This window comes from Neoarthrinium moseri (genome assembly GCF_022829205.1).
Source record: "Neoarthrinium moseri strain CBS 164.80 chromosome Unknown scaffold2_Wmoseri_CBS_16480, whole genome shotgun sequence".
NCBI lineage: Eukaryota > Fungi > Ascomycota > Sordariomycetes > Amphisphaeriales > Apiosporaceae > Neoarthrinium > Neoarthrinium moseri.
The window spans coordinates 915,643-938,847 of NW_026055116.1; the positions used below are offsets into that span (position 1 = coordinate 915,643).

The window sequence follows — 23,205 nt, forward strand, 5'->3', positions numbered from 1 at the left end:
TGGTCACGGCAGTGTCTGCCACATTGTATACTGCATTGCGCTGGTGTCGTGTTCCACCAATTAGTTAACCAAGCAGACGACAAAAACTTGCTCGTGGTTATTACATTGTTTCGTTGTGGCTTGATTGATTTGATGCGCTCAGTTCAAAGATAAGCTATGCAGTCTCTGTACTGCACATGGCCGCAGGAAGCAGGATAATGGATACTGGGAATAGAAGCCCCGCGTGTTCTCGAATAGGCGGACGCATAAGCCGACATCTATTCTCATTGAAACAAAATTGGAGGTCGGTTGAAGTGGACTTTCGTTTATAGTACCGGCAGCTGGATGGGAGACGATCGTCGGAACCTCATTTGGGAATGCCACGAAGCAGACTCGATGATGTGGTCGCAGCCCTCAGACGAATGCTCCGCTACAATCTGGATCGGCCACCTGTTCCGCGATAGGCTTCTGTGCTCTTTCGCTTCAGCTCGTGACTTTTGGCAGAAGGATATATCCGGTAATGAGCAACTGTCCTATCAAGGTGCCAGCCTTAGTCAGCTATGGGCGCGGGAGGTTGGCTTTCTTTTCGTCCTTGATGAAGAAGGAAGTTTCTGTAAGCGTAGATGAAACCTGATGTAGTCGCCCCTACACTGTGACTGGACTATCTGAATCTGGTCAGAATCGGGAGATCGTGGCAGCACCTCTGCTTTGCATCATTTCAAAAAGCCAAGGTCCGAGTAAATCGGCTATGCCATGAGCTTTGGAAAATACCGTAGTCTACTAGCTCCTCAAAGTTGCTTCCTAAGTAAAACTCTGGCCCAAACGTCACTCACTCTACTGCCCGCTGATGACTGATTGTGAATGAGGTTATGTTCGTGACCGTAGCAACCCTGGTCCCACAGAAACGCGGACCTCATAGACAAGATTGCTGACATTGGAATAATTCGGAAAAGTTTCAACTTTCATAGTAGTCTCTAAGTGGACAGAGAGTATGATGTAAATAATTATGAAATTTCATCTCTCGTACGCATCTGGAGGCCACAATTTCCTGATCATAACTTTCGGTATTATATATTCTATGTCCTTCTAATCTGCCTGTCATCTAACCATAATTTCCCTCAGGATTGTCCTGCGGCGTCCTGCGGCTCGACGCCAGGACTCTTCGGCGCCGGGCTCTTTCGCCCCTTCCCAGCGGCGCCTTTGCCCACGATCTTCTCGGTCCAGTTCCAGACAGGGCTGCCGGCCCTCTCGACGTCCTTGCCCTTCTCTTTATGCTTCTCCTCGCTCGAGGTCTTCCGCACGGCACCGTAGGCAAGGGAATCCATGTCCTCGCTCTCGTTGTCGCTGTCGGCCCAGTCGCGGTCGCTCCACGTTACGGAGTCGAGACGGTCGTAGCTAGGTCGTGGCGGTGATCCAGGGGAGCCTCCCAAATGCAAATGTGTATCATGCGATTGCGAGCTATGTAGCGATGGCGCATGGGGATTGGGAAGGTCAGGCACAGCATCCTCAGCCTCGCGGTCTTCCGATGGAGAGGTAGGCATTTCTTCATAACGAGACAGGTCTGCCGCGTCGTCTTGCTCATCCCCTGCACCCGCTCCATCTCCTGACTTGGCGTGCTGAGTCTCGGTCTGCGGCTTTGCCTGCTTGGTCTCCGCGCCCGTCTCGTCGGGCTGCTCATGCATGGGCTTGGCGCGCTCCTGGCTCTGCTCGTTCTTATCGGGCAGCCGAGCAGCAGCAGCATCGCTGAAGTGGGCATCCACGAGATGCTTGACAACAGGCCAGCCGTGCGCGTTGGCGAACATACGGCGGACGATAATGTTATTATGCGCATCAGGCTCGAGCTTCACGAGCACCTTGCGCCAACTCAGGCCCTTGTGGTAGGCACGGGCAATTTTCTCTTCAACGCTCATGTTGGAACTGTCGATGACATCGTTCGGGTCGTGATCGGGACTTGTGTGCAGCAAGTCGTCATAATCCATGGTCGAGAGTCCTGAGCCCTCGTGTGAGACACCGGGATGCGGGGTTTGATAAGGAGAGGACGAGGTGCTATCGTGCCTCTCTATCTTGGGCGGCTTTTGTGACCCGGCGCTACGCGAGAAGGACTTCTGCCGCATCGCAAGGGATCCGGTAGGCCGCTTCTTCAGCGGTGGAGATGGGATGTCAGAAGGGTGATAGACACGATCATGGAAGATCGCCCTAGGACGCTTTGATGGATCAATCAAGTATTCCACGGAGGGCAGCTTGGGATTCAGTAGATCTCCCGCTGACTCGAAGAAGCTGGTCCGTGGAGGTCCCGACATGGGGTTCTGTTCATCGGTGTCCAGCTCATGCCCACTTGTCACCTTGGACTGGCTTGAGGAAGCCGAGTCGTTCTCAAGCTTAAGAGTCTGGCTTCGTTTGTATATCTTCGACCCCTTGGGCGAACTGGGCCGAGGAGACTTCGGGGCCGGCGAGGGTGGTGCTTCCTTTGGTTTGAAGAAGTTGAAGAACCCAGATAATGGTCCTTCGTTCTGAGTCTGTGAATTCTGTGCTGGTGGCTCCTCACGGTATGGCGTGGTAAGACTGAGGCTTTGTCTATCGTCCTCAACTGTTGCGTTGGTGGCGGGCAGTGGAACCTCTCTGGAGTCTTCGCGGTCCGAACTAGGCTCAGATGACACAGCAGAAATTGGGGGAACTTGTTGTGGCGGCCCTGATTCTCCCTCAGGAGACCACGGACCTCTTCGAGGAGAAGTAACATTAGCCCCCGTCAACTCGGCCCATCCAAAGCCGATGACGGATTCGACGATCCCCGCCTCTCTGCGGGCTTTCTCGACACGTCCCAGCCCTTGCCAGTCCAAGAAGAGGAGACAGCTGGTCCTGAGAGGAACGATGCCGTCGTTCACCACGTTTGAGTACACTGTCCTGTTCCTGAACTTCTTCAATGCCACATGTGCCGGACCGGTTGGCAGAATTCGCAATAATGGTTTGGACTCGGGCCTGACTTCACCCATGACTTTCTTGTGGGCGCTTTCACCTAGAGTGCTGACGAGTGCGCCCCATCCGCTCCGGACAATGGTAGGGGCCCTCCACGTAAGACCGAGATCCTGTCCGGTTCTGCCGACTAAGCCGAAATCGAGGGCAAACTTGACGTAAAGGGGGTTTTCATTACTAAGACCCAGGAGCGGCGACGCAAGCGTGATGAAATTCATCGGCCGGATCAGGGTGAAGAATTGCGGCGAGTGTTTCTGAATGTATGCAACTGCGTACGTCTGTACCAGCCCGCCCAGAGAATGTCCTATGAAGCTGATGCTGGTAATCTGAAAAGCCCGCTGATGGTCATGATGCTTGGGGTGATGTATCGAACTGTGCTTGTGTGCGGGCTTGTCCCCTTTCTCGGTATCGGGTTTGAATGCAGTAGCTATAGTCTCAGCCGTCGATTTCACAGACGGGAGAAACGGCTGGTCCGGATATGTCATGGACAAGATGAACCGTGCCAGACGCTTGCCCAAAAACTTGATGCCCCTTTCTGTGCGAGTGGCATTTCCTGAGAAGCCTCGAACGATGACGTCCTCGTCTTCGTATTCATCTTCCTCCTCAGCGGAGGGTACCCCCTTTGGATCGCTGCTCTTTGCTTCATTTTGGGTAGCCTCAGCGTTGTTTTGTTGCTGCTCTGCTTTTCCTTCAGCCTTTTGTTTCGCCCTTCTTGCCTTGGCATCAATCTTGGCCTGCTTGACCGCAGCATCAATGCTCTCCTTCATGTACAACATGTCGGCTCCAAGGTTGCTATGCAGACCGTGCGTTATCACCACCAGATGCACCTTCTTCGGCGGGCGCTCCTTGTTCTTGATCTCTTCATCCTCCCTAATGCTTTTTGCCGTCGCCTTGTCCGCATTCCTCGGGGGGCCGGCGGCGTCTGTCGCGATATCTCTGCCCAGATTCATCTCTTTCGGCCGCCCGTGTCCCCACTCGTCCCAGCCTGGTAACCTTGGCGTATTCCACAAGCTAGCTGTGTCCTCAACTTTCAACGTGACGGCCTTCGAGAAAACACCCTTCATCTGGGCCGGGTGATGACCATCCTTGGCTCCGATGCTCTGCTGGAAGTCGCTAACCCTGCCTGGCTGAGGAACCTGCGCTTGCCCGCTGCCCATGACCGGTGCACTGCCCAGGTTGAAGCTTTTGTCGTCCCTGGCGAGCAGAACCTCATAGCCGACGGCGGCGGAGCTCGAGAATATGACCTGGCTGTCGATCTCGATAATCCAGCTCACACTGTCCTGCTCGTGCTCCTCCCCGCCGAAGTGGCCGCGGCTGGCGCCCTGGCCGGCGGTCTGGCGTATGTGCTCGGGCACAGTGAGTTGGCAGGTCCAGGTGCCGCCGGCCTTGAGCATGGGCTCGAACTCGGGGACGCCATAGAGGCGCGGGTCCTCGAAGCGGACATTCGGGTCGAAGTGGGCCGGATAGGCGGCGACGTTGAGGGTGTAGGGTCCGTGTACGAAGGCAGCGCGCAGGGCAATGGCCGAGGTGTTGCGGATGCGTAGGTGCAGGGCCTCAGGCGAGGGTAGGATGCGGTCGTGGCTCGGCCGGTACGTCACGGTATACCTGACGACCTCGCCGATCTTGACGGACCCGACCTGGTGCAGGAGGAGCATCTTATTGCTCGCCGCAAGCAGCAGCAGCAGCAGCAGTAGCAGCAGCGCAGGCGCCTGCGTGGTGTCTACTGTGCCGATTACCCGGTATCAGCAAAGAAGCTGAGGGGCGTATTGTACGGGCGAGCGGTCAATGATCGTGGTCGCCGTTGTAGCTGCAGGTGTAGAGCCCGGTCGGTATCTTATCAGCCCCTGGGCGGCTTCAGTAGTCGCGTGCACAGCAGTCCACAGTACAGTTACAGTAGCCACGAATTATGACGTTTCTAGCACCCCATGCCAACCTAGACACCTAGGACGAACGTAACAATGCAAGTGGAACGGATGCTGGGCATCGCACAAGGGAAATGCAGGTTGGGAGTAGGTGAACAGGCGTTGATAACCCATACATGAGGCAATGAACGACGGATGGCCGGACTGGTGAGCGGCAGACTGTTAATCACTAACTACGCTACTCGCCGTGAGGTCCGGACACGATCACGAGGGCTAAAATTGTCGTGGAGCCTGTGAGGATCGCGTTTCCAGCGCCAGCGCACCGCTGATGTCAACCTGGTCAAATGATCCACAGCGCATTCTGCGGATGGCGTCCGGTTCCCGATGGTGCGGTTAGCGGCTAATGCCAGACGCCTGCAGGGACCGCACCATCACAGCCCTGTGACGTGACCTGGAGGCGCGCACTTGGCCACTTACTTACCAAAGTTTGTTGCTCAAGTTGGTAACTTTGGTAAACATGGGGATCCCTTGGAGCGTTATGACAAACCGTCCAACTGTTTCCCTGATGATCTCTAGGCCCCAAGTAAGAGCGAGGCGCAAGGTGCAAGGTGCAAAGACTGATCCTCAACTAGATCCGGTCCCTCAAAGTGACGCTGGACAATGAGCCGAGTATTCGCGGTGGACATCTTGCAATGTCAGCAATAGACATTTATACGAACTACTAAGTATGTACCTCGAATGAAAGGCAGCAGAAAAATAAATATATTCAGTCAAAGGTGGAAGTCAATTATACAAAGACCAATGCGCCAGAACTACCTTAAGAACCCTATCAAACATGTCTGCCGTAAGTACGTAGGTACGTCTCGTCTGGTAAGTTGCGTTGGCAATTTATTTTACAGCGACCCCGAGGTCAATGATATGTGCAAAATCACTAGAACGCCCCCAAATCAGTCATAAATCATCAGCGAGACAGCATCCATCACGGTCCAGCGCAATAAAGGTCGATCCAAAAGTATGCCGTCCCGAGGCCGCGCGGGTTCCAGTTACCGAGCAGCAATGCCGTGAGCATTATCTGGCTCTCCAGGGGCGACGTGATTGCGCCACTCGAATACGCGATTCATGCCGGTCCGTGGGCCGGAAAGCCCGGCCAGCACCGAATCTCTCGGCGGCTCGTGCATCGGCTCCCTAGGCCGTCTCCGGCTTATAGGGGCATGGATTGCTGCCTCGGCCTCGTAATCAAGCCTAGCGCGGCCGGGAGTCATCCGCTCGGCCATCCGTACATGAGACGGACCGCCGTATAAGTCTTCCTCCATCGTGTGCCTCCTGACAAAGGGCATTCCTGGTGGTGGTTGAGTTGGCAGCGGGGGGCTCATGCCGAGACCTAGAGGAGGCGGTGGCGGAGGTGGCATTGGGTGGGTGTAAGATCGGTGGGTTGGACTGGTACCGTGGCGTTGCTCCGAAAATCTATCGGCCAATCGTCGTTCCATTGAACTTGCACGAACTCCTCGAGCCCGGTTGACGCCCGTCACATAATCCCCCGTGTTAGCCCTGTCCACCGCCGCCAGAGGTGGAGAGGGTGCTGGAGGTACTACTCGTGGCGTTCGTCTGTAGTCATCATTCATAAAATGGCCGGCCGAATTGCCGATCCCAACCAGTTTGCCATAGCTGTCGATATAATCGTCATCCGTATCGTCGTACTGTAGTCGCCGAGCGAAATCTTCATCGCGTCGCTCCTGTTCACGCCGCATTAAAATCTCTTCCTCGTACGTCTGCGCGCGATGCCTGGTGCTGTGCCCACGGCTCTCTCGCGGAGAGGATCTGTCTCTTTCCTCATGCACAGTGATGTGTTCCAGTCGATCCTGCTCGACCGCGTCGTAATTAAACCAGGGACACTCGCAACTCTTCCACTTCGAACCACATATCATACAAAACTCCGACCCACAACGACTAGAAACCGAATTAGATGTCGCTCTCCAGGAAATATGGTGGACGTAAACTCACCAAGTCATGTGATTGCAGCCTTCCTTCAGCTCCACCATCGTTTTGCAGTTGTAACAACGCTGCCAACCATACTCCTTTGCCTGCTCTAGGATCTCGTTGGTCGCCTCGTCGCGAGGACAATCTTTGGACCTGTGCCACTTTCCGTTGCAGACACAGCACACTTCTGTCTTGCATTGGCCGCACTTTGCATACTTGCGGCCGTCCTTGAACTTCTGTATTCGATCCGGCTTGATCCATTCGCCACACCTCCGCGAAGGACAGTAGATCCGGTTGCGGGTAGAATACTCGTGAAATTTCTGGTTCCAAGTTTTCTTGAAGTTGGTGTCGAACAGGCGCTCTACGTGTTTTACCGGAATCGGCTGTTCTGTACAGCACTTGGGAGGCATCATTTGCGGGTCCTTGATGGATACCTTGAAAATGCGCTTCATGCAAGAATGGCACATCCTATGTTCACACTTGAGTTTGGCCGTTTTATTAGATGGAACTTCATCGTCCAGGCAGGCAACACATTCGACACTGATTCAGCATTAGATAAGTGATCCAGGAAGAGAGTATGACGTTGTCAAGGAGAGCGCTTACTATTTAACAGGCCGTGCGGGATGGACTGACGACCCAAAGAAATTGCTGATGAACGTCGAAGAAGACCTTCTGGATGAGGCACTCACGCTATGAGAGGAGGTGATATTGGAGCTGGACGATCGTGGAAGTTTCGGTCGCTCAAGCGGCGCGCTATCGGACTTGTAGTACTTCTTGGTACCCCTAAATACCGCCAGTCAATACGTAGTACCATCTGCTTGTGTCGCAAAAGTACACACCGTTTGGATCTAGACGATGTTTTAACCTCGTCTCGATTATCGTGGTGGCGATGCCGTCTACGTGAAGGGCTCCGGGATTCTGAATGATGCCGGTGACTTCGCCGGTGAGCACCCTTACTCATAGCACCCGGAGCGACGTGTTTGTAAGTTTGTGTAATCTCGTCTTCGTAGACATCGGGTTCCTCATAGACAACCGCCTCCTTCCCCCTATGTCTCCGGCGGTGCCGTCGGTGGCTCACCTTCTCCCTGTCCGGCAACACCTCGATGTCTGCGGGCTTCCGGCGCAGTATCTCCTTGACCTCACTCTGTGTCGAGATGGACGAGGCAGAGTCGACGCTAGACGGTCTGCGACTGGAATAGCTCCTCGACGAACGCCTCGAATCCGGGGTTGAATGGTTTACACGGGCCGACCTCGGCGTCCGTGTGGCCTCGCTACTCGTCCTGCTCCTCTCCGATTCCGACAGGGACCTTGACCTGGCCCTCCGCCTAACTCTAGACCGGCCCTTGCGAGAGTCATCGTCGTCGTGAGAGGGCGGCTCCCTCCCCTTGCCACCCCGATGTGTATGTGTCACAGTATGCGGGCGGGTCAGAGTCGGCGGAGGCATGCTCTCGCGAGCTCGCATGTCTTCGGATGCCCGACGGCGAGGATGGGACGAGGAAGGTTGCCTGGACGTCCTGCTGTCGGGCACCTGTATATCATGGGCTCGGGGTCGGTAGGGCAGCGAATCGAGCGCGGGATGCGGCGGCCCCTCCCAATCAAGTAGACGGGAAGGCGATAGGGAACGTGGATGGTGCTGAGGCCTGTGCCGCTCCCTGCGCTCTCCATGCCGCAGGCTTGCCATTCGTCCAAGGCCCGCTTGGTCAGCCTCGACGGGAATGGATTCGCAGAGAGCACCGCTGGCGGTGCCGGGCCCTCAGGCTCTGAAGCAGCAATCAGGCGAGAGCACCGAACGGCCTTCTTGCGGAGCAGGACAGCTGGTTGCTCCTGAATGGCTACCTGCGGGAAAGCTGCGACCCCCTCTCACTGCTGATTGGAGCTGCAGCCAGAAGTGCATAGGGAGCTCGCGCTGTTGTTGGTTGGGGAAGGCTCCCCGGAGCAGACGAGCAGACGAGCAGAAGGACGTCTGGAAATAAGGTAACGTAAGATCGCAGCATGCATTCCAGATTGCCGCCCGAAGCCGTGAAAGTCAATTGTCGCCGGCACTGGGGGAAGGGAGGGAGACTTGGCTCTGAGAAGCCCCTCTCGAAACCCTCACCGTCGGCCACCTTGATCTGCGACCTCAATGGCAAGGTGAAGGGCCCAGCAAGCCCAGTACGTCGGCCACCAGCGTCACAGCCGTGTGGTGTCCCCTTGTGCCCCAGCTCACCGGACGTGCAGCAGGGCTCACGGTTGGCTGTTCCAGTTCGCGGAGGAGGGGCAGATGGGGGAGTGCGGCCCACGCCACCCTACCGTACCCACGCCGGGTTGCCACGCGCGGCCAATCACCTGTCGGCCCTCTCGTCGACTCGTCGCTCACTGACCAGACTGTCCCCTGCAGAGTCCAGACAGCTCTTTACTGGTCCCACCCCAGCTGGACAGGTGAGAGGTCAGAAGCCAACGGACGGAAAAAGGAAGCACGGCTTTTCACCTCGCGGAGGTAATGACAGGTCGTAATTGTTCGCAGAGGTCGAGCTGAACGGCACAAGCTGCCCTTTGACGAGGTGGTTCAGGTCGATCGAATGCAATGCTGAGTTACCAACCACGTCTCTCTCTGCCGTTGGCGATTCATCATGGTTGATACCCGTGGATAATGTCTCGGCCAGACTAGGCTCGCCCCCAAACAGGCAGAAAAGGGGGTGGCTGGCTGACGACTCCCAGTCAACAGAGGCGGCAATAAACTAATATACGTTGCTGGTCAGATGCTGACAAGCGCAACGCGACTGCAGCTGCGCTCTTTGCATAGTTGCCGTGCAAACCACACGAGAGACTGACGCATGTGTAAGACGAGTCATGCTGTGGAGGCGATAGGGTGGGAGGCCGCCTCTGCTGTCCCACTTCGAGGCAGCTTGGTATGTTTGCTAGACCGGCCTTCATCGACCGACCCTTGACATGTCTATAGTACCCTCATCCAGCCAAATAAAGCACATTGGACCACATTTTCTTCCTCAGTGCGACGTTGAATTTCCGTACTGCGTTCGTGATAAGTGTTTTGTATGGTTCGTTGGAGCAACTGCACAAGAGCTGAAGCATAGCACCTGGAGCAGTTGCAAAGCCACGACCTACAAATAGCTTGTAGGTCGCAGTTGACCAGGTACTCGATGTTTCCATATCTTGACAAATTTATTCCGAGCGAAATCTGAATGACTGCAATCCATGGCAAACGCGGATCAGCCAGCTGGAAGGCGAGGCTTCTAGTAGTTGCTACTAATCAATCTATAAGCCTCCCTAAGCAAGAGTGTTCGTGCCCCAGTGCTGCTAGGCTCATAGATGCTGATCCACGCTAACAACATCTTGTTGTTATACACACATGCGTCAATAGCCACTGACCAGACCTAGGACTGTGCGGTACTTGTAATCAGAGCCACCTGTTGTCTTATGCGAGGGCGAGAGTAAGTGAATCTAAACAAAAGTCATTGATGCGGCAGAATCATGAGCCCCCGTTTGCGTCAGCTCGGTAAGGCCGCCGACACGGTGGCTATTGGGCTATTATCCCTCTTCGAGTCAGTGTTAGGAAGAGGTAAGACTGTTTGCGACCATTTCGATTTTGAAATCGTTGGCATCGAAGATTGGGACAGGAGAAACTGAGGGGGCCAATATATGTCTTTTCGGCTGGTGGACTGCTTTGGGAGCCCAGCAATCCTTAACATTCGCATTACCAAAGAATGGCCCTCCTGGAATATGAACTATAAGGAAAGCCAAGCTGTTGGTTTAACCTCAGACATACCCGGTACGATGATAAAGAATGTGACAGGCATATCATCTGCTCAACTGTTCCGTTCAGGAGTAAGCTCGACGCCGAAACCTCATTTCCAAGCGCGCCTTCTTCCACAGTTGCGTGAGTGTACATCGATCCGGCCAGTAGCCTGGGTCATCGACAAACTCCCACTCCATGGTGTAAACAATCTTGGCCAGGACGATGCGCATCTCCAGGTACGCGAGGGTTATTCCAATGCATGACCGAGAGCCGATGCTGAAAGGCACCGTGTAAGGTTTCCCATGCTTGCCTTGCTCCCCAATCCATCTATCTGGCTTCCAGGCATGCGGGTCCGGGGCATTATGGGCGTCTCGGTGTAGACTCGTTATGTCGGTTGAGACGTACATCCCCTCTGGTACAAAAACCCCATCCACGGTTTCCCCAGGTGACTTCCGCGGAGGGCCGACGGGAGAAGGTGGGAAAATGCGCATTGTTTCCTCCAGGACTGCGTTGAGATAAGGAAACCCTGCCGTCCGGTCTCCCGTGATATCTTTGCTAGAGGCAAAGGCCCGACTCAGTTCATCTCTAAGCTCAGAGAGACAACTGGGATTGGCGCCTAGGAAGTACAAGGCCGCCGTGAGTGCTGTGGCAGTTGTCTCAGCGCCTGCGATCATGAGTATGGTTGCTTCGCTGGTGAGCTGCTCCTCACCCATCTTGCCATTCCGAATGATATTGGCAAAGAAGTCCTCGCGTCCGTTGGCGTCGCCTATTTCAAGACGGTGACGAACTTTTCGCAGCGAGAGAGCATGATGCTGTGCGGCTCTCTTGGCGGTTTCCTTGGGGATCAACAAGGGTATGATATACTTCAGTACCGAAAGACGGTTCCTCAGTCCTGCCACGCTGGCTCCGTAGACTGCCGCTAGGAGAATAGAGACCCAATAGTGATGCTTCGCTTCTCGTACTGCGCCGAAGGATTCCCCAAACGTGAGCTCACCTGGAATCACCAATCAGACCGGAGTTTCTGGTGCATACAACACCACTCACCCATGATATCGAAAGTCAGCCATTCGAGGGCTTCGGTGATATTTATGCGATTAGGCTGAGTACCAAGTCGTTCTATCTGTAGGAGGAAGATATCCGTATACTGATGAATAATATGTTCTTGGTCTCTCAAAGCCTGTGCGCTAAAACTAGGCGCGAACATCTTGCGCTTGGCAGAGTGCTTTTCCGGGTCTCGTTCGTATCCGATATTTGCTGTGCTTCCCATGTCATAAAATAATTCCGACTTAGGGAACAGCTTTCTCGACTTCGTAGGGACTCCGTATATGTCCTGAAATGACTGTATAGAGGAGAACGATAGCTCGTTTGGCGCTATGCGAACGATCTTACCATATTGGCGGTGAACACGCTCCAGGACGAAAGGCCAGTTGCCCCTTGTCCAAGTTACTGCATACCATAGCTAGAGATCATTACTATTCGCACTCATTTTGGAAGATTACTAGACTGACTTGTGACACAGCAGCTAATTTTGGCCCAGGATATTTGGCGAGTGGGTGGAAATACAGGCTATATACACACCAAATCAACCCGTACACCATCGGCTGCAAGAATAATCAGCTTCGTGCGATCGGACAATCATTCTAAACCGAGTCTTACAAGCGCCAACGTAGCATAGACTACTGTAGCCAATGAGATATAAGCATTCATGGCTGTGTTTCTTTGTCGTAAGCCCTTTCTCGAACGGAAGAAGAATGAGGCAACGGATGAATTTCAGAGAATAGTCGTAATGAGACAAAATCTGAATATGTAGTGGCCCCGCATTCAGACGACAAACACCATTGAAAAATTTTCTAAAGGTTCAAAAATGATTTGGGCCATTGAAAAATGCACAGTCTTTAAGGGAGTGGAAGATGTCTATCAAGCCAAGAACAAACCCCATTCATGTGTTGTTGCTCTTTTAGCTCCAACGGGTGATTGCTCCGTGTCACTGCAGTGATTTGCCAACTCATCACTGAACTCCGCTTAGCTTTCGATTGACAACTACAATAACACGATGCTATGTATACTTGCGGTCCAGATCGGGAATCGATAGTCGTCTTGCATTACTAGTAGACAAGGTTGAACAGAAAACCTTGACAAAGAATAAACACCAATCATCTAATAGAGGGTATAGAAATCCGAGATGAACCCTTGCAACGTCTGCTATGCGATCGCGTCTTGTGCCCATATTCATACCTTGGCTCTTGGTATACGCATGGTGCGGATTGCGGAAATAATCACCCCGCAACCGTCAGCGCCCTCCATGAGGGGATTTGACGCATGAAAGTTCCCGGTGAGATAATATCTCAGTATAGCCAATACGGTCCTAGGGGAATTAGCAGACAGACGATTCACGCAGGTATGACATTTCTCTGCAGGTTGCCTTGGCCATACAGGGGACAAAGACTGATAACCTCGGCAGGGGATCAGACATGCCACCTCGAGCAGTGCTGATTGTTTGACTTATGAAATAAGACTCCATGCTTGAGCGCCACATAGCCACACAGTATGGCTCCAATCTCCGACCAAAACCAATTCAATTGTAGGTGTTTTGTTCTATTGGGTCCATACAATGACATTCTTTACAAAGTGCCAGACGTATATTGGGGCGCGCAGCGGAAGTGGCATCGTACGACGCATCTACGCATGCATTAACTGAGCAACAAATTGCGAGGCTCTACTTCCAAGCGAGGTCATTTTTGTGACTCAGAAGTGGCAAGAACGAATCAAATGCACCCATGCTGACGCATACTATCCATACCCTCGCCAATGAGGCCACTGTCATACCCACTCGCTCGACGTAGTTCATCAGATCAGTCTCAACCTATCAGAAAATCCCTGGGTCGTGAGTTGCTTGATCAACTTGCGCTTTGCGGGTGATGCTGACGGGTTGAAGCGACATGTTTGATGGCCCCGGAAGTTTCGCAGCCGTATGTGGATCAAACAGGGGGGGTCGTTGCAATACTCGATTTGATATCCCAGCCCGCCGCACAATGCGCATAGGCAGCAGGTGGGGAGAAAGACGGTGAGAATGAGACAGGAGCTGCTGTTGTTGAGATGTCATGAATTAACCCGAAATTTGCGTACAGAAAAGCGTGCGAGAATCATCTCTGTACAATAGGGAGACCCAATAAACCCCAGTCCATTCATCCCCCCCTGTTACTACGTAAACCCTTTTCCTTCGTCCACACACAACCCAACCAGTGCCCTGAGATTAAGAGAAACGTAATTGCCAACACCGGCGAGAAGTGTGTGTATACACATGTAGAAAGCCAAAGCTGTACATGTTCGACCATACCAGTTCCATCAGACCCTGCTCAATGCGCCTGCTCTAATCCATGTACCCGCCATGTGGCATGATCTAAACCCGGATGTAATGCCACAAGACACCACAAGGGTATTGGACGTTCGGGAGGAAGTTGATGGGGGCCTGTCTAGCCCCCGATCAACCCCCCGTTCGTTTCGCAGCCACCTATTCCTTGATGACAGTAGTAACTAGACCGGGCATGTTAGTCAAAACACTCTGGTGTAGAGCCAGGCTTGAATAGATCACGTACCCTGTTGTTGGACGATGGTCTGGATCTGGGGGATCAGAGACGAGTCGATGAATTGCGTCAAGTCGATACCACCAACGGCGTTGATGAGGCCAAAGTTGACGTTGTTAAGGGCCAAGGTGCTGAGGTCAAAGCCGCCCAAGACACCGAGTTGCTGGAGCTGGATCAGCTGCTGGATCTGCTGAAGCTGGAGCAGGGCGTTGATGTCGAAGACGTTTCCGGCGAAGACGTTCTGGAATCCGTTGATGTTGAAGTTGTTGACAGAGGCGAGCTGCTGCAGGATGTTGAAGTCGAGGCCGTTGACGACGCTCAGGTAGTTCAGGTCCAGGTTGTTGAACTGGAAGTTGTTGAACTGGGAAGCATCAAAGATGCCGCGGGGAGCAACCTCCTTGGTAGGGGCAGCAGAGACAACGGCCGCAAGGGCGGAAACGATGGCAGTGGAGAACTTCATTTTGAAAGTTGGAGTAATTAAAATAATTAGATGGTTAAAGGAGCACAGCTATAGGCGCCTGTTAGCCAATTGCCTTCTGATCAGGTGGCCCAGGATTGGTTCACATACCTCAAATGTTCAAACGAAGGAATTAAGGAATGTAGCGAACAACGAGCACAGCTGTGGAAGAAGTTAGTGAAGCCGTTCTCAAGTAAGTATTGCGCGGAAGCAACTATACCTCTGGAGGAATGAATGAATGTGTTGGTTGACTGGATTGTCTGAAGATGGGATGGAGAAACAAGAAGGATACCCACCATGAAGTGACCTCGTCTTATATATCAGTTGAGTCAAGCTGTCACGGGCGGCACGATGCCGTGGCATGAGAAGAAGAAACAGTGCCAAGCCTTTTGGGGGGCAAAAACTATTCGGATGTATCTCGAAGGAGGGATCCGGTGCGTATCAGGTTGTCATTGTTACTGGACGGAAGACTTTCGAGTAAAACGAACCAACAGGGGGGGTATGAGAGAGGACTCATTGGTGCTGGCCGGGCTTCCGTGCAGAGGAGCTTGTTTGGTGGGCACAGCATATCTGCGTGGGATGAACCCCAGCAGTGAATATGTCCGATACGCTAGAACGGCACCGGGACCAATGGGTGTGGCTTCGCGCTGCTGCGCTCTTCCAGGGGGGGCCCTCGCCAGAGCCACCATACGGCTGGCGGCTGTGTGTGAAGGGAGCTGAGCAATCTTGGGAACGTCATGGGCCATGCACGGAAGAACGGCTGGCCGAACGCAAAGGCTTGGTGATGGCCCACGGCCAGGATCTGGGTCCTCAAAATAACCTTACTCGGACCACAATTAGCAAGGCGGCCACCTGATCTGGGCTGACAAGTAACTTCTCCGGCACCGTTACTTCCTTTCAAGCTATTATCCGGCTGTCAGAGCAAGTCACTTCCGTGCAGCGCCTACGCTGGGCAGCACCAGCGTGCCGCCCTTCGCCTTGCATGATCGCCGGCGAGGATGCCCGCTTGTTTTGCGATGTTTTCATAGAGCAAGCGAGTAGGCAGCTCAAGCAGGATTCGTCAAAGTAGTATAGGTTTTGCTTCAAGCGGAATAGCTCGCAGCGGCTCAATGGCAGCCCGCGATAGCCCCTGCGGGATCTTCGTCTGAGCATGTCGAAAACGGCCGGACAAGCTTTCACGGCTGTCAAGTTGGAAACGTCTTGGCGGAATCAGATGGAGGCCAGACTCGAATTGGTCAAGCTTCGTCTGCCATGCGTACCGAGCAGCCGGGGTGTTAAAGAAGGTTTCCCGCTTAAGCGGCCTGCCATCTCAAATGCCGGGGAATTATGTGGCCAATTAGAGGCTTTGCACGGACGACTGTGGGCCAGGGTCGTTGGCACAGGGGTGGAAGGAATTGTGATGGTCGGACGGGGGTGTTTGAGGACATTGAGCCTCATATGCCTCTCCGACAGGGGTAGATTCCTACCCCAGTCTTGAGAGTCCTTGGAGGGGACTCCAGCCGGCTTGCCGAATGATGCATGTTTACCCCAAGTTCCCTCATCCGGACTGATCTCCAGCGCGGAACTGTCACAGATGTCCAGGTAACAGACAGCCAACGCCGTGGCATAACTATAATGGGCACTGTTTATGGCATGGTATAGCAGACATCGGCACCGTCCTATCCTTGTGGCCACTCGCCGACAGAGCTAGACAGGTTCTGCCATCCGGTCTGTTTAATACAATGCAACGATCTCACCATATAACTGTGTCATCCCGATATTTGGCCGCTACTTGTAGAAGATATAAGAGGAACTACCTGATTAAAGCGTTGAATGTATGTTGCCATGTCACAGAGCTTTAAAGAGTCTCATGGTTCATGATATTTAATTATATTACTATCGCAGGTCGTGTGAATATAGTTATCATTACCAGCTCATCCGAGAATTGACAACCGTGCAGACCTCCACTTCAAATGTAACTTAATCAGGCGTGTCACGCCCTCTGGATAACGCAAGGCTAGGCCAAGGCGAGCGCTTTGACCTTCCCCTGTAGAGTGTCAAAGACCAGACGAGACCAAGCTTTGGTAACAGCCCGTTGCAGTGCCGATATGCCTAGCGGCTGAATTGCCCAGCTTCTCTCCGCGCATCTGTCTACATTTGGAAGCCCAGCCTTTTAAGCAGAGCCAGCAGCACACTGTCGCTTGCCGAAAGTGTAGCTTCGCTTGCGGCCAGCACTCTTCTGGTGCGGACGTTAGCATAGACTCGTGGTGACCGAATGTAATGTGAATGTGACTTACTCTGACGACCTCGTTGATCTTGCGCCTGAAGATGTTGAGGCCGAAATTTCCGAGGAGGAACTCCTGCTGGAGCAACTGCTGAACGGATACCGAGTTGACGAGACCGAGAGCCTGAAGCTGAGCCAGCTGCTGGAGTTGGAGCAAGAGCTGCACCTCCTGGCCGACGCCGAGACCGGAGAGGATGCTGCTGTCGAAGTTGCAGATGCCCATGTTGAGCATTAGCTCCTCGATATTCTGGCCCAAGCTGCCCTCAAGATTGTTGGGGTCAAGGTTGATGTTGCCGAGCTCGTTTCCAAGCTGGTTGGCGACATCAGATCCGTTAACAGCAAGAGTCGAGTTGTCCAATTGCTGGCCGAGCTCCTCAGCCGCTGCGTTCTCGTTCTCGTTCTGGTTGGCCTCTTCATTGTTCTGCTCGTTGTTCTGCTCGTTGTTTTGCTCGTTGTTTTGCTCGTTGTTTTGCTCGTTGTTTTGCTCGTTGTTTTGCTCGTTGTTTTGCTCGTTGTTCTGCTCGGCGTCTGCGTTCTCCTCCTGGTTGGCCTCATCCTGGTTGGCTTCTTCTTCCTTCTTCTGCTGTTCATCGAGCTGAGCTTCTGCGTTCTCGGCCCCATTTAACTGCTGGTTGGCCTCCTCTTCTTTCTTCTGCTCGCCCTCAGCCACAGCGTTCTCGGCTCCGTTCAACTTGGCCGCCTCTTCTGCCTGCTGGCCTACCACGGCCACACCGTTGCCGGCGGCTGCTGCCTGTTCGGCCCAGACAACGGGGACGGCCATAGCCATACCAGCGAGCAAAGTAATGAACTTCATTATGATGGTGGTGGGGTATTAAGTCTTTGGGTGAGGAAGCCCGCTATGTGAGTATAAGCCGTTGCGGTCCTGCTAAGTTTGGCCGCTGTTCACGTACCTTCAGAGATTTAGGATATAATGAGTGACGAGAAATGAAGGTGAAGAGCACAGCTACCAAGAATTAGATGGAAAGCAGCAATAGTTGGTGGTAGTCAGAACTTACCTCTTGATGAATACGCGACCGATGAAGTAGAACAATATGACAGCTAGAAGCGAGATGGAAGGAAATTTGGAGAGAGGACGATCTGGATATAAATACCTTATAGCGGTCGGATCCCACAACCAGAAATTGTCCATATAGATCTCCAAGGGGACATATGCTTATTGCCCAGTCCCGCCATCTGGTCTACCCGGGTGGCTGAGTCTCCTACGAGACGGAAACGTTCCAATTCCATTGGCACAGATGAGCACCCTGACTTTCCTCTTGTGTTTCCCTACCTTGACGCCTATGGCGATCATAACAGCTCCGGGTTGTCACGAAAAAAGACTGCTCCAGAGGCCAAGCTCTACGATGTGAGGACTAAGCCCAAGACTCCTGATCGGCTCGGATGTCGTCTGAATTGAGTGATGGATGCAAGGGCCAGATGGATGTCATCTGTGCAGCGGTAGATGAGATGACAAAACTTGACAAAAAGCTTGGTTCTGCCAAAGATCCACTTGCAGTACTGTGAGCCAAGGAAAGCCGGCTTCATGCTATAGGAATGCTCCTGTCAAGGCGTGTTAGGCCGGGATGCAGGAAGGGGTTGCAATCGCCGCACAACATGGCTGCAACACTAACAGGTGCCAACCCTCCGGGGATGAATTCTCCGACAGTGTACGCCCCCGGGATCGCCGTCCCGGCACGACACGGTGCCAAATTCGCACAATGGGCGGCCCTGAGCGCGGCGATTCCAAGATTCCCATCAGGACTCTTATGATCCAAACTGCACGATGTGTGCAAATCAATTCGGCACCTGGGCTTGCAGAGTTGGGTTGGGGGTGATCTTGTGGATGATCCTTGCAGCATGATGTCGTATGATATATGGCCCACAAGTCCTGGATGGTTCTGGATGAACGACACCATGTTCGAAATCCTCTTCGCGCATGGGGCACAAGGTATATTCTCCCTGGCAAAACAGTCTTCTCACTAACGTTAGTTCAATCGCACCCAGGAGAGGCGTCAACAACAACGGACATGTGGTGGTGCGACATGACGCATTGTACAGGCTAAGGCAAGTTCGCTGATGCCGGCAGCACGGTGTGTATTGGGGTATATTCTTTCTTTATCCTTTTATGTATGCTCGCCTTCCAAAAGCCGTTCATGTACAGCAGAGTAGTATACATCCTATGTTCCTGGCCCAATGCAGCAGATGGGAAACACCATGACCGTGTCCTATGCAGTAGAGGAAGCATCTGTCACCTGTTGTTATGTGATTGCTCGTTGTCCGGCCTCGATTTGTTGAATCCCATCAGGCCGCCGATGACGCCTCCCGGCTTTGGTACAGGGCATTCCCGTTTGGCGGCATCCTTTGCGGCCAGCCTCTCAAAGTCTTCAGTGGTGCTTTCGAACTGTGCGATGCCATCCTTGACCTCGGTCGCGTCGGACTTCCTCCTCCGCCTCCTCCTGGTGCCGTCTGCTGTTGTTTCCGAGTCGGCGAGGCGGACGCGAGGGGCCGGGCATGGCAGCACATGGGGCAGGCCGACGACGAAAAAGCTCGCAGCTATGGTGAGTCCAAACAGAGACGAGGTCATGCGCGACCGGGGATGGAGATGAGGCGGCATTGTCGCGGCTTGGGGGGTTGGGGCGCACTGCATTTGCGGTTAGATGGCGCACGCAGGCTGGGAATGAGGCCTTTCACGGGCGTTTCACGGGGCGACAGAGGCGTACCTATAGAACAGTCCCCAGGGGCCGGATCATGACCGGGACAGCAGGATAAGCTGGGCGATGCACCTCCTCATGCGGTTCCAGGGACGAGGGTTGGTGAATGGCAGAGACTCGGAGGTGCTGCCGCGTTGTCGTCGTCGTCGTCGTCGTCGTCGTCGTCGTCGTCGTCGTCGTCGTACGATTGAGCTCTCACGACTTCTTGCGATGGGCCTTGTGCGAGCTGTCGCCGGTGGTGCTTCTGCTTCCAATTGCCCAGCGCTGATTGAACAATTGGCTGGCACATGGCCCCGAAATTTTGCCTACGGTACTCCCCTAGCTTCCGCCTCGCCCGCCAGCCCGCCCTCTCCGCCACTACTATGGTACTGTGGTACGGTACCGTGGTACAGCTCATCGTTGCTGTCCCACGTTGTCGGTGGATCCCAGCCACACCCAGCTGAAACCTGCCCGGCAGCCTGAGCCTGGGGGGAGCCTGGGGGGAGCTTGGGCAGTCTGGCAGTGAAGGATACAGCACGACAACTTTCGTCATCTGGGCCCTACAGCCACAGCGCGGGCGGCCTAGCGTCACTAGCTCGGCTGCTAACCCAGTTGGTAGCCCAGGGTGCTAACTATTCCGCTTGAGTCTAAATTTGACCCGCGATGGCTTCGACGGGTTCACGCGACGCAACTCCAGACCGAGACCCAGACCCGGCGCACCGATCTGATCTGATCCCCGTCCACATCTCGCCCGTCGCATACCCAGCGAACCGGCCGCCCGACGTCCTGTCGACCCCGCGACTTCATCTTAGGTGATGAGATCGCCGTGACCGCCTTTGACAGAGCTCCTCGTCCCCGAGGCACACCCAGCCCCACGGCCCTTGGCTCCCGCGCGGGTCTTGGACTGGCCCCATCCGTCGTCGTCGTCGTCGCCGTCGCCTGCTTGTGCTTGTCGCGAAGATGAGTGACCTTGACAAGTAAGCTGGTCCCTGCCCCGGCACCGCTCTGACTATAGGCCTCGTCGTCGCTAACGGCCGTACAGTGCTATTGCCCAGCTGCGGGCATGCCGACCCATCCCCGAGGCCCAAGTCCGAGAATTATGCCACAAGGCTCGCGAGCTCTTGATCGAGGAAGGCAATGTCGTTACAGTCGCAGCACCCGTCACGGTACGAGCGCATACTCCTACCATCTCGCGCCCCCCAACTGATCGTTCCCCCAGATATGTGGCGATATCCACGGCCAATTCCACGACTTGATGGAGCTCTTCCGTGTTGGCGGTGACCCCCCCGATACCAACTACCTCTTCATGGGTACGTCTTAGCGCGCACACACTGCCATCTTGACTCTACGACCTTTGTTTCTAACCCGTACAACCTTCGCAGGCGACTTCGTCGACCGTGGCTTCTACTCTCTGGAGTCCTTCCTGCTCCTGCTCTGCCTCAAGGTCCGCTACCCTGACCGCATGACCCTCATCCGCGGCAATCACGAGTCGCGCCAGATCACGACCGTCTACGGCTTCTACGACGAGTGTCTGCGCAAGTATGGTAGCGCCAATGTCTGGCGCTACTGTTGCGACGTCTTCGACTACCTGGCCCTGGGCGCCATCGTCCTAGGCGCATCCAACACCCTCTCACCGCCCAACGAGAACGTTTCAAGCGAAGTCTACGAGGAGGAGGACATCGAGATCGAGGTCTGTAATGCAGACGGAGACATTATGAGCCGCTTCACCAGGCAGGCAGCAGACCAGAAGAGCCCGAACGGCATCCCAGCAAGGACCGGTCCACCGGGTTCTGGCGCCTCGGGCTCGAGTGGCGGAAGCAACGGAAACCCCACCGGCGCGGTGCTGTGTGTTCACGGTGGTCTATCACCACTGATCGACACAGTCGACAAGATCAGACTGCTGGACCGCAAGCAGGAAGTCCCCCACGAAGGAGCCATGTGCGACCTGCTCTGGTCCGACCCCGATGAGATCGACGGCTGGGGCCTCTCGCCTCGAGGCGCGGGTTTCCTGTTTGGAGCAGACATTGTCAAGGTCTTCAACCACAGGAATGACCTCTCGCTGATTGCACGTGCCCATCAGCTCGTGATGGAGGGATTTAAGGAGATGTTCGATGCGAGCATAGTGACCGTATGGTCCGCCCCGAATTACTGCTACCGATGCGGCAATGTCGCTGCCGTTCTCGAGCTATCGGAGGATGCCGGTGGCGAGGGTGTCCTCGCCCGCAGCAATGGTGAGATTGGACGCAGTGACGGAGGAGGCGCCAGGGGTGTCATGGCCGAGAGCGAGAGTCTACTGAAGAGTGGCCCCGCAAGGCGATACCGTGTCTTCCAGGCGGCGCCGCAGGATTCCCGCGGAATGCCGGCAAAGAAGCCAGTAGCAGACTACTTCCTCTAGGATACTATCGCCAGGGGTTCCGAGCACAGTGTAAATTAGCGACGTACAACCGTGGCCAAGTCTGGCTGCCTACTCAGGGGGCCGGAGGTATGCGGCTTCAACGGGGTCTGACTATGGATATACCTCACAGGAGTTTTGGTGGTTTGGTTTTGCAATGACATGAGCGGACTGGGAATGCCATGCCGACATCTACGAGCTAGGCGTAAAACGGTCAAAGACCAGTAGATTTCCGGTCACAACATAAGAATATGTGCCAACAGAGTACCGGTCAGATTGATGCCGATTCGTGATCTCCGTGTCAAATATTCCTCCTGTCACATTATCGTCATATGGTATGGTTTCCCTCGCTTGTGAGCCGTAGGACCACCGCGCAGAAATACAAATGGACTTCTGCTCCGTGCTTCTACAGGTGCCTCAATAGTTTCGTTGACAGCCCATGAAAGCAGCGAAGGCAAATGGCCTCCAAACGCCGTCCAGGAATGAGTATCGAGCCTCTATCGCCGCAACGAGAGCATCAGGGTGCGTGACAGGGGCCCAACGCCTGAATGAATGACCTTGTTCAAGGCCACCCCAAAAGCTGTTGCGGTATGCGATCCCAATGAAAGAATGGCCAGGCCACTATGTCTGCCTGAGGTCAATGAGAGCCCGAGGTTTACATATCTAAACAACAAGCCATTCTTCCACGAAGGTGCACCAATGCACGCGCCACCAATCACGGGGATATGTCAACGAGCGCAGCAGAGGTACAGTGGTGCACGAGGCCGTCTTTGATTTATCAGAGGTTGTCTCTCCGCGAGTTCAATTCTTGGGAGAGGTGTTGTGTGCCCAATTTTTTTTTCTTTGGGGGAGGGGGTGTTCCTCTCCCTCCATCCCCTTTCCCATTACCCTTCTCCCGCTTTTGCTCTTGCCCGTCTCGTACACTGACCTATGCTGCTATTCTATCTTATTTCTAGCCACCTGGAGAGCCATCACGTTCAGCGGTAATCATCATCAAAGATTATTCTCAAGCTTCCCTACCATATTGGAGGAATGTAGCACGCGCCAATCCCGAGGCTCGGTCTTAGTGGACCTATTTTTCTCCAGTCTTATTTGTGACTTCGTGCCAATTTTACCCGTAGATTTCTCATAGCATAGGCTGTACACTCACTATCTGGCTTATGAATCATCACCAAGTCTCATCTCTGACCGCAAACGACAGGTCACCCAGGCCTAAAACATCCATACTAGACACCTCCACACTTTACCCCCTCCTTCAAAAGTGCCAACTCTACATGATGCGGCTAATCTTCCCTAGG

At 54.1% G+C, this 23,205-nt stretch overlaps 7 protein-coding genes across 7 annotated transcripts; 1 reads left to right on the forward strand and 6 right to left on the reverse strand.

Moving 5' to 3' along the window:
- Positions 1-1,097: 1,097 nt before the first annotated feature.
- Positions 1,098-4,604, reverse strand: JN550_001033 (uncharacterized protein; the record flags this gene model as incomplete). Its single annotated transcript, XM_049308579.1, has 1 exon — positions 1,098-4,604. One exon carries the CDS (start codon positions 4,602-4,604, stop codon positions 1,098-1,100), a length of 3,507 nt encoding a protein of 1,168 aa, XP_049176939.1.
- Positions 4,605-5,854: 1,250 nt separating this feature from the next.
- On the reverse strand, positions 5,855-8,250 carry JN550_001034 (uncharacterized protein; the record flags this gene model as incomplete). The annotated part of the gene is made up of 4 exons (XM_049308591.1): positions 5,855-6,758; positions 6,813-7,328; positions 7,392-7,571; positions 7,628-8,250. The coding sequence occupies 4 exons, from the start codon at positions 8,248-8,250 to the stop codon at positions 5,855-5,857; spliced, it is 2,223 nt and encodes a 740-aa protein (XP_049176940.1).
- A 2,354-nt stretch (positions 8,251-10,604) lies between these two features.
- Positions 10,605-11,913, reverse strand: JN550_001035 (uncharacterized protein; the record flags this gene model as incomplete). Its single annotated transcript, XM_049308602.1, has 3 exons — positions 10,605-11,515; positions 11,566-11,860; positions 11,911-11,913. 3 exons carry the CDS (start codon positions 11,911-11,913, stop codon positions 10,605-10,607), a joined length of 1,209 nt encoding a protein of 402 aa, XP_049176941.1.
- A 2,119-nt stretch (positions 11,914-14,032) lies between these two features.
- Positions 14,033-14,565, reverse strand: JN550_001036 (uncharacterized protein; the record flags this gene model as incomplete). The annotated part of the gene is made up of 2 exons (XM_049308613.1): positions 14,033-14,055; positions 14,118-14,565. The coding sequence occupies 2 exons, from the start codon at positions 14,563-14,565 to the stop codon at positions 14,033-14,035; spliced, it is 471 nt and encodes a 156-aa protein (XP_049176942.1).
- A 2,149-nt stretch (positions 14,566-16,714) lies between these two features.
- JN550_001037 (uncharacterized protein) lies at positions 16,715-17,639 on the reverse strand (the record flags this gene model as incomplete). Its single annotated transcript, XM_049308624.1, has 2 exons — positions 16,715-16,780; positions 16,839-17,639. 2 exons carry the CDS (start codon positions 17,637-17,639, stop codon positions 16,715-16,717), a joined length of 867 nt encoding a protein of 288 aa, XP_049176943.1.
- Positions 17,640-19,073: 1,434 nt separating this feature from the next.
- On the reverse strand, positions 19,074-19,439 carry JN550_001038 (uncharacterized protein; the record flags this gene model as incomplete). The annotated part of the gene is made up of 1 exon (XM_049308634.1): positions 19,074-19,439. The coding sequence occupies one exon, from the start codon at positions 19,437-19,439 to the stop codon at positions 19,074-19,076; it is 366 nt and encodes a 121-aa protein (XP_049176944.1).
- Positions 19,440-20,178: 739 nt separating this feature from the next.
- On the forward strand, positions 20,179-21,910 carry JN550_001039 (uncharacterized protein; the record flags this gene model as incomplete). Its single annotated transcript, XM_049308645.1, has 4 exons — positions 20,179-20,327; positions 20,558-20,681; positions 20,735-20,825; positions 20,898-21,910. 4 exons carry the CDS (start codon positions 20,179-20,181, stop codon positions 21,908-21,910), a joined length of 1,377 nt encoding a protein of 458 aa, XP_049176945.1.
- Between the last annotated feature and the right edge of the window lie 1,295 nt (positions 21,911-23,205).